This window comes from Lagopus leucura, unplaced genomic scaffold (assembly GCF_019238085.1).
Source record: "Lagopus leucura isolate 7727_CA_CO unplaced genomic scaffold, USGS_WTPT01 Super-Scaffold_100009, whole genome shotgun sequence".
Lineage (NCBI taxonomy): Eukaryota > Metazoa > Chordata > Aves > Galliformes > Phasianidae > Lagopus > Lagopus leucura.
This window is the reverse complement of record NW_024962266.1, coordinates 25,889,241-25,904,387: the sequence shown is the minus strand read 5'-3', so window position 1 is coordinate 25,904,387 and position 15,147 is coordinate 25,889,241. Positions and strand designations below refer to the sequence as shown.

Below are 15,147 nucleotides of genomic sequence, written 5' to 3'. Positions count from 1 at the left end.
AAAATCTCAGATTTGTCTCACTTTCCTATTAGCAGCAATCTTGTACTTTGCTTTATACAGCACATGTAAAAAAGAGCGTTTTTGTTCAAAGATATTTCTTTGCTGTGACAAAGCTAGAACAGGGGGAGGGAAATTAAGTTACTTGCCTGATGGAAGTCTTAACTTTTCAACATGAAATGCACTTAGCCATTGTTCTGCTCTGGCTTGGTTTCTGGTTTTAGAATAATTTGTCAAGATCTGTACAAAATCAGACTGGGCCACAAACAAAATGCTTGTGAAGAAGCTGTTGGCTCATGCTGAAGAATGGAAATGTAAAAATTGTGGTAGGACCCCATCCCCTCTTCTTCCAACAAATGGTGGGACCTTGAGAGACTGAAAAGCTGTCAGTCATCTCATTTTTACATGAATAGAAGGAATGCAGGCCACTCTACAACTCAGTAACTTAATTAAAATGAAAAAAAATACAACCCAGACATGCAAGAAAAAGGATACAGTTATAACAAGGAGGTATTATCCTGGTTTGCATTACGTTCACTGGGTTACTGATCTGTCATAAACCAGCTTCAGAGACAAATCCAAAGAGCCATGCAATGCAAGACGTGCCTGCTCTGTGTGCTAACCCCAATCCCACTGCAGTGGGAAAAAAAAAGGGTAACATCTGATCAGCACAAGGCTCCTGCACATGTCTTCAGCTGCAGCAAGGAGGGCTCAGCACCTGAGCCAAAGGAGCACCTCAGCCCTCCATTACTGCTTAGAGGCAGCATTTGATGCCTGCAGCTACAGAAAACGCTGCTTTTGAATTAAGCTTTGTTGTTTCTACCTGCGACTGAATTTGTGCTTTGAAGGATGTGGTTTCCCATTGCTACCCAAATATTTTCTTTAAACCAGAGTTTTGCATAGCAAGTGCATTTCATTGTAAACGTATAATGCAACCTTTGAAAATCATGAGTGATGTAAGTATGGGTATTAAAACCTGATGTAAACTTCTGAGTGCTATTCACACCATACTACATGAGCCACCTCTCATATTGTATATTAGCAATGGAAACGACCACAGAAAAAGACTATTTCCACTTCTAATGTAAGCTTTTGTTTTCCAACAAAGTCGAAGGATTTTCTGATTAAATTGAACTGGGTCAGCAGTCTACTGGCCTTCCCACTCTTATCCTGCCTTCAGTCCATCAGAGCAATATCATTAACAACATTATACATCTTCTTTGCACTTCTTATCCTATCGCCTTTAATGGAACTATAAAGCCTGCCGATAAAATACTTAGAGATCCCTAGATCTGATTCAAAGATCAGCCAGACAAAGAGCCAATGAAACAGTTTGTTCAAAGTCACAGACAGAGTAGGTGGCAAAGCCAGAAATAAAAGCCCATGCACTCTGATTCTCATCATGTAATTTTAAGTTTTCTCGCTTGCAAAATTTGGCTTTTATTTATACCAAAGTAAATTCAGAAGAACTTGGTACCTCAGTGGTTGATGTGACATTTGAAGTAGTACAGCTGATAGCGGAACTTCACCAGTATGTCTGTTACCTTGCACTGGCAGGCTGCTAATAAGCTCCTCTCTGGCAAACGCAGCTCCTCTTCCCCTCATCACTACAAAATACCACACTGCAGTTTATATGGCATTTGTTTGACCCACAGAGCCAGGGAATTCAGTACTTATCTCAAGGACATTAAACAAGCCTGCTGATCTGAGGTGTCTGAACATTTCTAGACGTGGGTATCTGTTCATCCTTAAGGAGTTACAATATGAACAGTGATGGTGATAAACAGAGAAAAGTCCTTCTCCCTTAACCCTTACTGTTACTGCTGCAGAAAACAAATGCAGTAGAAAATGTACAGAAATTCTCCTCTCCTCTACAACCTTAAATGGCTGGGTTGCAGATGAAGTTCTTTCCACATTTTCCTGCTTCCTGAAGTCACAATCAGAAGAATGACAACTGACCACTCTAGGAGAATTAGGAAAATTTCAAAACATAGCAAAAATGTGAACAGGAGGAAAATGAGGCAGAAAGTTCAAAGGCAGCCAAATGAAATGCTCATGTGAAAGAGATCCTGTGTAAGTAACCGCTAGGGGGAACAAGAGTCATGCTGCTTAATTAAGCTGTAGGTTCACTTTTAGCAGTGGGCCTGCAAGGTAATCCTTTCCCAAGCAGGCTGGGGATGCTCCAACACGTTCCCTGTAAGCTTTCAGGTGGGACAAAGCTTTCCTGATGTTCAGCAGTGTTTCAGCTTCGTCCCTCAGGTCTGTGTAGGCCTTGGCACAAGCAGTTATCTAGCTGCAATTAACCTATTTTTTCACCTGAAGCACCTGGTAGAATATTTTTTAAAAAAGACATGGGAACAGAGGGGACAGGAAGAAGAAAAGGAAGAGGCACAGATGAAGAAAAAGGGCAAAAAAGACAAAGCATAGGTTTTGGTGCTGACTCTTTTAAAGTAAAAGAGAAGAAAAACCACACACAGCTCATATGTAAACTTGTGTGTGAAATGCAGAGTGCCACACAGCCCACACGGTTAGAATCCTTACTCTAGTAAGAAATGAGGGATGGCAGAGGACCTACGCCCACACTTTCCTTGTTGTCTTGAGAAGCTGGACAAGTGCTGCCTCAAGAAAAGGAGACATGCAGCTTTCCAGAAGGCAGGAGTAAGCAGGGAGGAGCTACTGAGTGCAGTTCTCTGCTTCGCGTCATCCCTCTCAGCTTCCTATAGGGAGATGCAACTACACGATGTACATGATGTTCCCTGATCAGAGCATGTTGTGAAGTTACACCCTCGCCCTTGGGGAAGAAGCTCCACTCCACGTGTGTTCAAGCTCTCCACTCCCACACCATCACAACAACCAGACTTTGTCACCCTGGGCCATGGCTGAAGCTGCAAGAGAAAAATGAATGAGGCAAGAAGTAAAAGCCCCCCTTGGGTCACTCTTTGTCTGCTGTGGCTCAGGACAACGAACTGTTCAACACTGTGGCTGGAACTGAATCACAGACAAGCAACATTTTCTACTACCATAAAAACAGCAAATAAGTAATAGCTTTCAGCCTGTAAACACAAGAAGACTTAGGTTAAATAGTGCTCTGAGTGGCACACTGTAACTGGTCGGTTGTACTCTAACTGGAAGCAGGAACTCCTATTAGAGCTAGCTCAGCCTAAAGAGTATCAGATGTTACTCAGGCCTTAGAAGGTCTGAGACATAAACTCTGCGTGCAAGACAATAAGGAGTCAAATGACTCATGACAGAGTTTGTTCTAATATAAATGACTTTTTCTGGCTCTTGGCTTTTAAAGACTTGCCATTTTCAGATCCTGAACAGCTAACCTAGGCAGCTGGCTTCCTTAGCCAGTGTCCTTCATTTTGTGTATAAAATGCTGGCATTTACAAACTCATATTCCTCTGGCTAAGGGAGGGCAGTTTATTTTAGCACTGCAATCAATGCCATCATAAATCTTTCCTCTTCCAGCCCAACACTGGAAGCATAGCCAGTGCTAACAGTGCTGCGTGGATAAAATGTGCACCCATAAAAAAGAGCATGCACCACAATGCTTAACCAAAGAACTACAACCCTTGAGAGTATACCCGAGGAAGCAGCAAACGTGCTGGCTACCCAGTCATTCCATGGGGGCAAAGATATACAAACAAAATGAAAAGCAAAGCTTGCCTTGTCTCCCTTCCATGCAGTACAAGAAACATCCCTTAGATGGGACTATTGCAAAATTAAACAACCTTACAACCGTGGCCAGTAAATAATGAGTAATATGCCTGTATATTCAAAGCTCTTATACCAAACAGTCAAGGAAAGTGAGGATAGTTCATCACAAAAAGACCCCATTTATTAGAAGAGTTTCAAACAGCTTAGCATCTTTACGGCCATTACTCATCTCTTTCACCTAAGCTAAGTGCCAGCTTCCAACCCAGAGACGAACACATACCTCATTTATCAGCTGCAAGACACTCAAGCACAGTTTCTCTCAGTCCAGCCTAAAGACACAGCATTCAATAACTAAACTGCTTAATAAGAGGCAGGGAGACATCAGTCTGGGAAAATTTCACAAACATTCTTATCAGACATTTTGAAAGCATAAGGAGTCTGACCCAAGGCTGCTAGACTCAGAAGTATTTCGCTGAATATATCCAAGATGTTTAGCTCAGTTTTGAGCTACAGGGCTGGGAAACGAAAGGATCTTCCAAATGCAACACAATTATCATCTTCCAATTATCACCACCACTCTGTTCCTTGATAAAACATGGTGCCTCCAACACGGCTTCCCCACTCATGCTCCTTCAGAAGATCTCTGTATGGTCAAGGACTACGTGGAAACCGTGTGAAAAACCTACAGCGTGTGCTCACACAAACAGGTGCTACGTGGATCAAAACTTATTATATACTGAAGGTTAAAAATATTCATGGGAATGCAACCCCCAGTATTGCTACACATTAAGTACATTCCCTATACATCATTCTTAGCTGAAAACTACACCTGTAAAACTTAACAACACAACTTGTTTTGCTGTTTATCCACCCTCGCAAGGCATAGCAAGGTATGGACACAATGCTTCTTTCACTGCACTGGAACAGGCTGCCCAGGGAGGTGGTGGAGTCTCCTTCTCTGGAGATGTTCAAGACCTGCCTGGATGCCGACCTGTGCGACCTGCTGTAGGGAACCTGCTTTGGCAGGGGGGTTGGACTCAATGATCTCTGGAGGTCCCTTCCAACCCCTACAATTCTGTGATTCTGTGATTCTTTCTCCTTATTCATGTTTACCCACTGTTTTCCAACCCTGACGTGGAGGATTATCTTTGTGCAACAATCTGCAACTTATGCTTTTCCATGCCCAGTTAGTGGTTAGCCCCTCTGCTTATATTTCCCTCAAGAATGACAGTCACGGTCTTGCTAGTCATTACGTGGACATTTGTCTCAATTAAAACAAATCAGAACCAAGAAGCAATTTTATATGGATTCTCTCTCTACAGTTCATTGCCCAATTTCTAGTATCAAATTGTATTTCAGAAATAAGTGCTGTGGGGGTGAAAAGTTGTTTCAGAACAAGAAAGTAAGCAAGAGTTGGGAGTGATTGTTGTACATCCATGTCCAAGAAACCAAGGAAACGAATAGCCATGGCTTAAAGAGACCAAGAAGGAGACTGAGAACTGGATTCCAATTCTGAAGATGAGGAAAGCCAATATGCTAATAAAGCCACTGGGATTTCTTGCTAATAAAACTAATAGGGGTACTTTAACATTTCAGATCCATGATTACATAAAAGAGAAGAAAGAAAAGTCTACTTAATATTAACTACAGCAAAATGGAAAGTACTGGAAATGCTTAGATCATAGCAGCCATCAAACTATACAGATAGGGCAAATTTTGAGAAACAAAACCTTCCAGGCACTTATAGGAGAAATGACAACACAGTACAACAAGGTGAAAAACGTCTTGAGATATAAGAAGGCTCAGGTATGTCCTGATGATACAAACTACCGGCACCAAGTCCCATGACTCAGTGATCATAACGTCCTTCAGAAATTTATTGAAAAAGAAACCACACAAGCTATTTCAGACAGCTATTGCAGAGTCTGCATGCTTGTGCTTTGCTACAGAACAGTCTGATCCCCTGCACTGACATAGCAAGAGAGCAAATCCCAGATGGAAAATTTATCTCACAGCATAGCCCAATTGAGTTTCCAATTCTCTGGTGCATAACTTGAGGGCTGTTCTGCTCAGCTCTTGAAGAGGCGAGGGCAAAGAGCCTTTAACTTTTTTGACATCTTTAACATCATTTAGGCAAGATGCTCTGAAAAGGACCTTACTGGCTACCGACAGTTACAAAGGATCCACGGTATCCTCCTTTGTACTCATCCTTCCTATAAAATATTGCTATCATGTTTTCCCCTGTCTAAATGGCCTGGACAGAAAGGGTGTCCAAGGTCCAAATGACTTCAGCCATGTCTTTGAGCATGTGGCAAAATCCGGCCTTAAAATAGAAAGGAGATGGATTACTGTACGCTTTAAAGAAAGCATCTGTCTACTATAAAGACACTTTTATGGTTTCCTCATATTTATGGCTTTCCTCAAGACAAGGCCAGCAAACTAGAATAACTGCAAGGTAGCGATATTACACAATAATTTCTTCAACAAGGTGATCTTAGTCTTAGTCTGTTTGGAAACAATCAACAAATTGTACATCTTCTTGCAGTGACTCCAGCACCATCATTTCGGGTCTTGTTACACAGACGTGCACCAGTTGAATCGGAACTGTCCCAGTCAGCATCTTTCTTCCTGTTTGACAGGTCTTGGTAAGAAGAGCGCTACTGGGCTAGTAAGAGGCTCAACTTCTGCAGATTAACAAAACTCTAACTCCTGTTCTTTGCCAACATCAGCTGATGTGAGTTTATTAAAAGCTAACAGGCATGACGATCTAAGTGCTGAGCCCACAGAACAGATTTTGTTTATACACATATGGTCGCTTCTAACTGTCATTGGGCATGTGCATGCAAGATATAAAAGTCAGGTGAAGCCAGTGGAATTATGCCAATGCACAAACCTGGATGAATCTCCCATATAAACAGTGAAGATTAAATAAATTTTGTGGGTCATTCAAACACGTTGGAGGCCCTAAATGTCTTTTCAGTCCATCCTCATAAATGTGGGAAATAGCTAACAAAACCTTTATCGCCGTTCTCAGACAGAATTAATAAACAGGTAAGCCCAATGATTTCCCGACACAGCGCCTTCCACCACTGGCCAAACAGAAGGCCATGCTTTGTGTCATTTCATTAGTCTGGTATTCTGTTACCTACTGCTAGAAAAATAACATGGTCCCATCTTTATCTGTTGGATTTCTGAGATTGTCGTCTCCAACTTCAGTGATTCTGTGCCAGATACTCAGCTAACAGACATGGTTGCAGTTCTGTCACAGTCAACGTATTGCACTGACCTACTGCAGCTGCCTTTCCCTGTCATTAAAAGTTAGCAAGAAATTCCAAATCTGAACATTTGTGTCCTGGGTGACATTTACATTGGCACATGCTAAGTCCGCACAAAAGGACAGCACTGAACAGAAGACATTGCCTTCGTATCCTATTACCTCCAGTATCCACAACTCATATCTGAATGGGTAATAACCAATTGCAAGAGCCATAATAGCCTTTATCATTTCAGGATGTGTCATCTACAGGCAAACTGTGTGTCAGATTCCTGTTTGGGCTCTGATCCAGCAAAGTACTCCAGCAGATGGGCAGCCCTGCTTGTCTTCAACTGAACTTGTGGCCTACTTGAAAGTTAAATGATGTACCTGAGTGCTTGACTGGATCAGGGCACCGGAGTAAACTGGTGTCACTGCTCTGAAATCCTGGAGTAATGCTGATTTACATTAACTGAGAATATTGCATTATGATTACGGACTACACTCATCTGTCATTTGAGTAGCTACATGACCTGCTACAACAAACTTTGACATTTTCCTAGACAAGTTTTTACCTGTAATAATTTCAAGTGATATAAAACGGCTACAAATCATCTAAGGTGACAATGAACCAAACACTGCTGTACAGCACGTACCGATCTGATAATTCATCAAATGTATGACAACATATAGCACTACCCACAGCACTCCACCAAGAACATTTAACAGCCACGGAATTATTTCTCTGAACTCCAGTACAAAAAGCAGCCAGCAGGATGATATCAAGTGAGGGCAGCCCCGCTTCTCCTAAAAGGACCTCGGGGACTCCAAGGAGATTTGTGTGTCTGCACTTCAACAGCACAGCAATGTGGAAATGTTAAAGTTAGTAAAGCAAACAGTCCTCAAATGAGAAGGGCAACAGATGTCAACCAGTATCACATGTCCGTAAACAGCAACAAGACAGAGGGTACTTTGCTGAGCGCTTTGTGAAAGCATCATGCTCTCAGCTCCATCTCAGCTGTTTGTCTCTGAGCAGTGGTGCTTGTATGTGTGATTTAACACCCGCCAAGAGTGGACTTCCAACCACACATAAATACTGTCCACTGAAGTCGGCTGAAAGAAAGTAGAAATGTTTTCATATATTTATTGCGGCTTTTGAAAAGTGAAAAAAAAAATCATACTGAATGCTCTCAAACCAATTGAAAGCTCATTGTGTGCTTGGCAGAGACAGACAAGCATTTATATTTCTCAGCTTTAATGCAGAAGGATCATCCTTAGGGCAGAAGAGTAGTTCTGATTCATCCACTTCTTACCCTTACTGCTAAGACTTCTGACACAAAGGCCAAAATATGCTAACTAAAAAGGCACTCTTTGTACCATAAACACTACACCACAAGGAACTGGACAGTGGCCATCAAATCACTGCCTTTTAATTTTTCCCTCTCATCTATATTTCTCTAAAGATTTCTGGTAAGAAGGCAGCTGACTCTATACAAAAGCCAGAGGCATTGCCAGCATCTTGGTGGTTTCATGCATGCTGTATTGAATCCAACCTTTTCGATGCAAGCAAAAAAAAACACCCACCCAAACCATTTCAATTAGGCCAAGATGTATTTCAGTGTCAAAACACCATGGAGAGAGGTAAAGGAATGGAGTTCTACTGCTGAATCACTGCTTTGAATCCAAGCCTGGCTGCAAATATTGAACACAGTGACCACAGTCACTGAACATCTTAGCTGTTTATGTGGACAACAGCTTGGTTCTCAGCAAGCTGTACTGTCTGCATCACAAACTGTCCATGACATTACTTGATAGCTTTGCTGACAGTCAGAAGTGAGAACACACAAAATGAATGGACTGTGAAGATTCAGCTCTTTTCACCACCAGAATACTGTGTCTAACAATAGCTGTACCAGCTATGCACAAAAATTTCAAGGCATTTTTTTCATGGAGCACATGCCCTTTCCATAGAGACTGATGACGAACGTATCCAGGATGGGATTTAAAAGAATCACTGACATAAAGACGTGGCTGTGCCATGCTCAGCCAATATACTACAAAGAAAAGCAAAAGCCAACGCCCAGCCTTGCCCAAGAATGGCCTCCACTGAAGCATGGACTCAAAGCGTAGACGAACAAACTTGGAGCTTCTAAAGAAAAGGAAGGCAAGCTCACAGCACCTGAACACGCAATCTGCACACAGCATGGCATCTAAGAACAACCACCTCCTTCTTCTGACTTCCCAAAACACCCCGATTAAGAAAATAGGAGAAAAACATCCCAATGTAACACGAAGGCCCTTAGCAAAAGGTGCATTAATTGGGTAAGGCAAGCCAACGAAATGATTAATTTGCTGCTCTCCTTCATTATTATGTTTACACAAGTTGATTATAGCACTTAATTACTAATTTACCCTGCTCAAAAACAAGAGCACTTTACATTTTTAATGAGATGAAGGAAGGCAATATTACCTAATTCAACAGGGAGAAGTCATTTTATTTCCTCTTTTGATTTCCCAAGTTATTACCATTTCTAAGGAAAAAAAAAAGCTGTCCTCTCCCTGATCTTTCACTTGGTTCTTCCTTTTGAAAATATGGAAATCAACACCTGTATTAATTTCAATCCATGACCTGACAGGTAATACTTTGGAAGAGGAATAGAGGATCAGATCATCAACTGAAGCATGTCCACTGACATAAGTGGAGCTACATGAAATTGCAGAGACAGCCTGATCCAGAAGCGAAAACAGCCCCATCTTGCTCCTTCTGTCAGCAAAAAGTTGAGCAGGTCCAATTACTACTTATGTGTCTTCTTAAGAAATGCTGTCAATTCACTACTGCCAGTTGGTCCATTACCAGAGCTGTGGACTGACTATATTGTACTAGAAAGAACCAACTTCTAGCACGTTTTACACCAAAAATGAATGCAGAAAGTTACCAGTGAAACATATTTTATCAAACCAGATGAAGTTCTTCCTCTTCCATATTAACCAGTAAGAGTGACCCACATTAGATACCAGCTCCAAAATAAATTTGGCAGTTTAGTTTTATACTAGCAATTTTATTAATTGCTTTAATATGCAATTAAGGAATAGTCAGTGGAGTGCAGAGTTTTATAAGGCAATAACCCCGTTCCCTGGTGTACAGCTTTGTCCCAAAGAGTCGGGTATCCAAAAAAAGAAAAGAAAAGAGCTGGATGATTGCCAAATCAAACAGCACCTTCTTCCCATTTTCAATTACATACAAGTGAAGCAGATTAATGAGGATATAGTGGAAACTTTGACATTTATTTATTGAACATTTTTACTGAGAAGGAATTGCTGGCTTGCTATACCGGAAACTATATTTTTACTACAGAAACAATCACATAGAAAAAAAACCAGGATCCTGCTGCTGCACATGGAAGGAATGGCGAGAACCAATAAATGGACCCATCTAAGCCAGAAGCAGTAAGGTTATTTCACTGAATGAGGCACGTGTTTCAAAAATCCCCCAAACTATAGTATATGTTTCATAAATCCTTATGTCATACGATTTTTACACAGCACTATCTTCTGTGTCAGCGCTGACCCGGGCAGGCTGTGCTCCAGTTCACAGGAACAATAATCAAGGTATTATAAAACCTCCAAAAGGAAAAAGCTGTAGCAGGGGCAAATGAAAAGATAAACCAAATTGCACGAAGAAATTCAGATTTTCTCCTTTTCCCGGAGACTCTGGAGACTAAATAACCAAAAGATGAAATGGGAAGTAACTCTCACCACACCGCGTGTGGTTTTTTTTCCTTTTTGGATAAACCAATTGTTTTAATTCTCTTTTACCACAGAGGAGAAAAATGCAGTGAGAATAAATGAAGAGGAAAACAGAGAAGTCAACATTCTTTGAAGGAACGACATATGGTGGCCAGGCATGAGAGATGGAGGTTATAAATCTTTCCTTGATAGAATTACCTAAAGATGAAACTGCAGCTCCAAGGGGCTCAAGCTCCTAAAACCACACACATCCAGCAAATTAACCTCAACGGCTACAAATTTTACAGTAACTTTCATTTCCAATCTGTTGTGTTTTTTTTTTTCCTCCTGCGAAGGCTCAGCATACTGAGAACTCTGTGACAAATACAGATGCGGTGAACAAAAAGCATGAAAATCTTTTCTGTCCAAATCACTCAAGAAGATAAAAGAAATAAGGATTATGAGGAAGTACCACGTCCTGTAAATGGCCACTGCTGTAAGTAAAGGGAAGGAGTCGGGAGGTGCACTGAGACTTGCTTCCTTCTGAGAAGAAACTCATTTAGGGAAAAGCATATTTGTGTTCCAGCCATTATAATCAGTTGCCCAAGAAGAGGAAGTGTGAGAATCCAATTGCTTCATAAATGTGCTGATTGGGTTCACTATGCAACAACTGTAGGTAAATCACTCCCTGTTCCTGGAGCAATAATCCCCCAGTTTCTCTGCAGCAACTTCCCCATTTCCAAATCCCAGTGATGGAATGTAACAGGACTAAGGATCAAGACAGTACAGGATTATGGGAGCAACAGCAACCACCACAACCACCTACTTTACCCCTAAGGAAACAATGGGCAATGCCAATCCATTTCCCAACCATTAATCTAAAGTCTAACACTAATTACAGTACACGGTTACCATATGTTTCTTACTCTATACCGTTTCTCCTTACCACACACCTTCCTGTGTACCAAATTTCCTGAGCAAACAGCAGATGGTCAGAGCGCTGGCTCTGTCTTGGTGCCCTGTGCCCCCCAAAAGCCCACAGCACCAGAACGAATGAGCAGGGCAGCTCTAACACCTGATGCACACTGCAATCCCAAAGCTGCAGCTTTGGTGTGCAGACACATCCCGAGCTCAGCCCTGCTCCACAGGCTCACCAGCTCCCTGAAGCATCACTCTGAGCAGCACTGCTACTAATGGTTGGCACCGGTGTGCTTTACTGCCTGCTATGTAGTCAGCAGACCTTATGAAATCCAGACTAAGATTACCAGAAGTATTTTGAGAGACCTTGGTTTTGGGTCCTATTTCCAAGCTTTCCTAAAGATGCCTGGATTTTAGAGAAGAGAGAACAGCAAAGCCAGGAAAACCAGATTGCCTTTAAGCATTTTGATTTTGACATGTCCAAAAATCATTCTGAGAAATGTGACCAAAATCACTGGGACAAATACAGCAAAAATTCCCCTTCAAACAAACACAGTCATAAAGAAAGAGGCTACTGCTAAAAAAAACACACAGGGTTGGTTGTTTGGTGGTTTTATTTGTATTTTTTTCTCCTTTACTGTTAGACTGAGCAAACAAACAGTTTTGGAAAACTCAATAACTAAGTAGGAAACATCTATCAGAAGGCAGATAATAACTTCTGCTATTTGCAGAAACTACAATGACACTGAATGTTTGCAGCAGCACCTCTACAAAAGGTTCTGCTTTGCAGAAAGTGTTAGAAAAACAAGAGGTTATTGAACTGCAACGTTAGATACCCATTTACACCTAAAAAAACATTTCTATATTTTATACTGTTCCTGATCTCAAGTACCTGAATTCTTTGGAAAATATTTCAACATAATTGAAAACGTTTGCTGCACGATACAGCTGATATTGCCATTGGTGTCACCTCTTTAACTACAATCTTCTGAACAGACACGAAGTCAAAACACAGAGTGGCTTCTTCCCACTGCAGGTTTGGTGTCTCGGATGGGGCCTCACCTGGCTCCCAGCAAACACCACTGGCAGTGGGGTGGAAAGAAACATGTCATAAAAGTCCAGTGAGATGAACAACAACAGTTGTTTCCAAACTTTTTCCCCCTTTTCTGTTCCAGGGGGATCCCAAGGAAGTGCCTGGGGCTGACCTGCAACTCAGTGAAAAAAAGGCATCGCCCTGCAGGCCAGCAAGAGCCTCGCAATCAGACCCGACACGAATGGAGAAAGCAGCCTGAGGCACTGGAATGAAATGGGATTTGTTTCTTTTTTTTCTTCATATTCTGGTATTACTTTCTTTGATTCAAGAAAAGATGGGAAGGGACCATATTTTTATGAAGACAGACTTAGTTAATTTAAAGAGTTTTGAGATGGTCACTGATTGCATAGTAGTGTAAGGTATCTTAAACTAGAAACGAAATGCTGCTGTAAATGAAACAGATAACAGAAAGGCAGGAATTAAATATGAGTTCCTATCACCAAAAGCTGCTACTGAAATTATGTTCATCAAAACAATCAAGATTTCCTTAGAAGCACTGGAATTTTTAAGTAGAAATGCATATTGTACAATATATTTGTTCCAAGGGGATTAACTTTAATGGAAGAATTCTTATGAAAGGAAGCTGTGCTTTCTGCTAGGAGAGGAAGTGCCTAATGGTAGCACAAGGACAGGTGGGAAAACAGCTGATTCTGAGAACACAGATGGTTCTACAGGTTTCTGTGTCTTACTGTCACTTATATAAACACAGTTAAGTCATGCTTTGGCTGATCCACTGAACATAAAAGCATTACTGCCACTTCTACAACCATTAAGGGACTGAAATAACACAAATAAACATGAAGTTCCACTCTCGTCATTAACTCTGAATTCACTGTGAGCAAAACAAGAGGTGTAGGTGTGTTTTTTGTTCTTTTTAACTCTGTAAGTGCTATGGTATTTCTGACATTTAATGCTCCTCAACGCGAAGTGGGACTCGGAGCTGAGATGAAAGTGTGGCCTTCTTGAAGGAGAGGGCCTTCACAAATGCCTTCTTCTGCCTGTAAGATTACATGGCCTAACTTACAGAGAACAGCTTATACTGCATGTCACCACAGCCAAACATTAGTGAATCTTCTGTGCTCATAAGTAACAGCGTTAAAGAATGAGGGTGGACAGAAGGCGACGCTGGCTCCCTCCTGGCTCTGCAAACTTTTCCACTTGAATCAAAGCCTGTGCATAAGGCCAAATTTCCAAACATAAAATATAATTCAATAAGACATAATTGAAAATAAAAAATCAGGTACTGCATACCTGTATGGATGCAAAATCCCCAGAAGCACAAGCTCCAAGAATAGCGGCACCCACAAGAACAGACTCCACTTCTTTGGACAGGACAACAGGCTTGCCTATACAGGAAAAAGTCACACATCTGTTAGGAAGAATAAAGCAATGCAGCAGTAGCTGCACAATAAATAATTAAAGGTAAAAAAGGAAAAGAAAAGAGGAGTGAAAAAGGACTTGAAAATCCATGTTCACGACTCCATTTACACAGTACAACCCACTGCAGATAAATGTTAACCTGTGCTGCGTGGTTCCAGGACCCCCCCCCCCCCCAAAAAAAAAACAACAAACAAAAAAACAAACAAAAAAACCCAGCATAATGTAAATAAAACAATTTCAACATAATATTAATGCAGAACTTAAAGCAAATGAAGAACAGTGGTTATTCAGCTCAAAGCACTTGGCTGTAACCTGCTACCCACACCCTTCAAACCAACCTGAAAACTGCAAGTTGACCTTGAGGGGAATAGAGTGGTAACCTTTCTGTTTCTTTTGTAATGAACAGCAAAAAAACAAGAAGGCTGTTTGTGTTTGTTTTTAAATATATGCCAACAAAGCCAGTCTGTTTTTGCTGGAAGGCAGAAAAATATAAATAGTGACCTTTCACAAGCTGTGAATGAAATAATAAAGAGAAATCTTATCTTCCAATACAATATAGTTGAAAAAGAAAATTAAAACCTTAGAAAAACAGAATAAAATACAATGAAAAACGTTGCATATTTTGCAAAAGAAGTAAAAAAACCCAGTTTCATCACCCATGGGTGCCATCATACTTTTCCTCAGTTCACACAAATTTTTCAGAGACCTGCACTGTCAGTGTAAAATCAGAAGGAAAAAGAGCAATGAACCACTAAAAACTGCCTGCTTTCTGAATTCTTAGAGATGCCTAAACTGTGTAACAACTCCTCTAGCTGCACTCTGGATGTTCATCCCACTAAAGCAAAGAATTGTATATTCCTACAGTATTTGGCACGTGTGTAAATTTCCATTACTGAGATAATTTCATTGGATGCGTGATGATGCAAACATGGAGGTGGGAGGAGGACTTCCTTTTCCAAATAGCCTCAATGATATGATGCTCCTGCAAGCCAACTGCGAGATCAGAAGGAGCTGAAATGGGAGATGTAAAGAAAGCTCTGAACAACTCCTACAGAGGAAAAGCCAAATACATGCTTTTAAAATGGGACAGAAAGTTATTAATATAAAAACCAACTATCAA

General features: G+C 41.0%; 1 protein-coding gene across 8 annotated transcripts in view; it reads right to left on the bottom strand.

The window, feature by feature from the left end:
* The window catches only part of FGGY (FGGY carbohydrate kinase domain containing), a 276,519-nt gene that overhangs the window by 12,440 nt on the left and 248,932 nt on the right, over positions 1-15,147 (bottom strand). For 7 of the 8 annotated variants that reach the window (XM_042873303.1, XM_042873305.1, XM_042873306.1 and 4 more), the window contains one exon: positions 13,899-13,993. In XM_042873303.1, coding sequence (XP_042729237.1) covers positions 13,899-13,993 — 95 coding nt within the window. Of the gene's footprint in view, positions 1-13,898; positions 13,994-15,147 lie in introns of those variants that run through there. The other variant, XM_042873310.1, reaches the window with a different exon arrangement.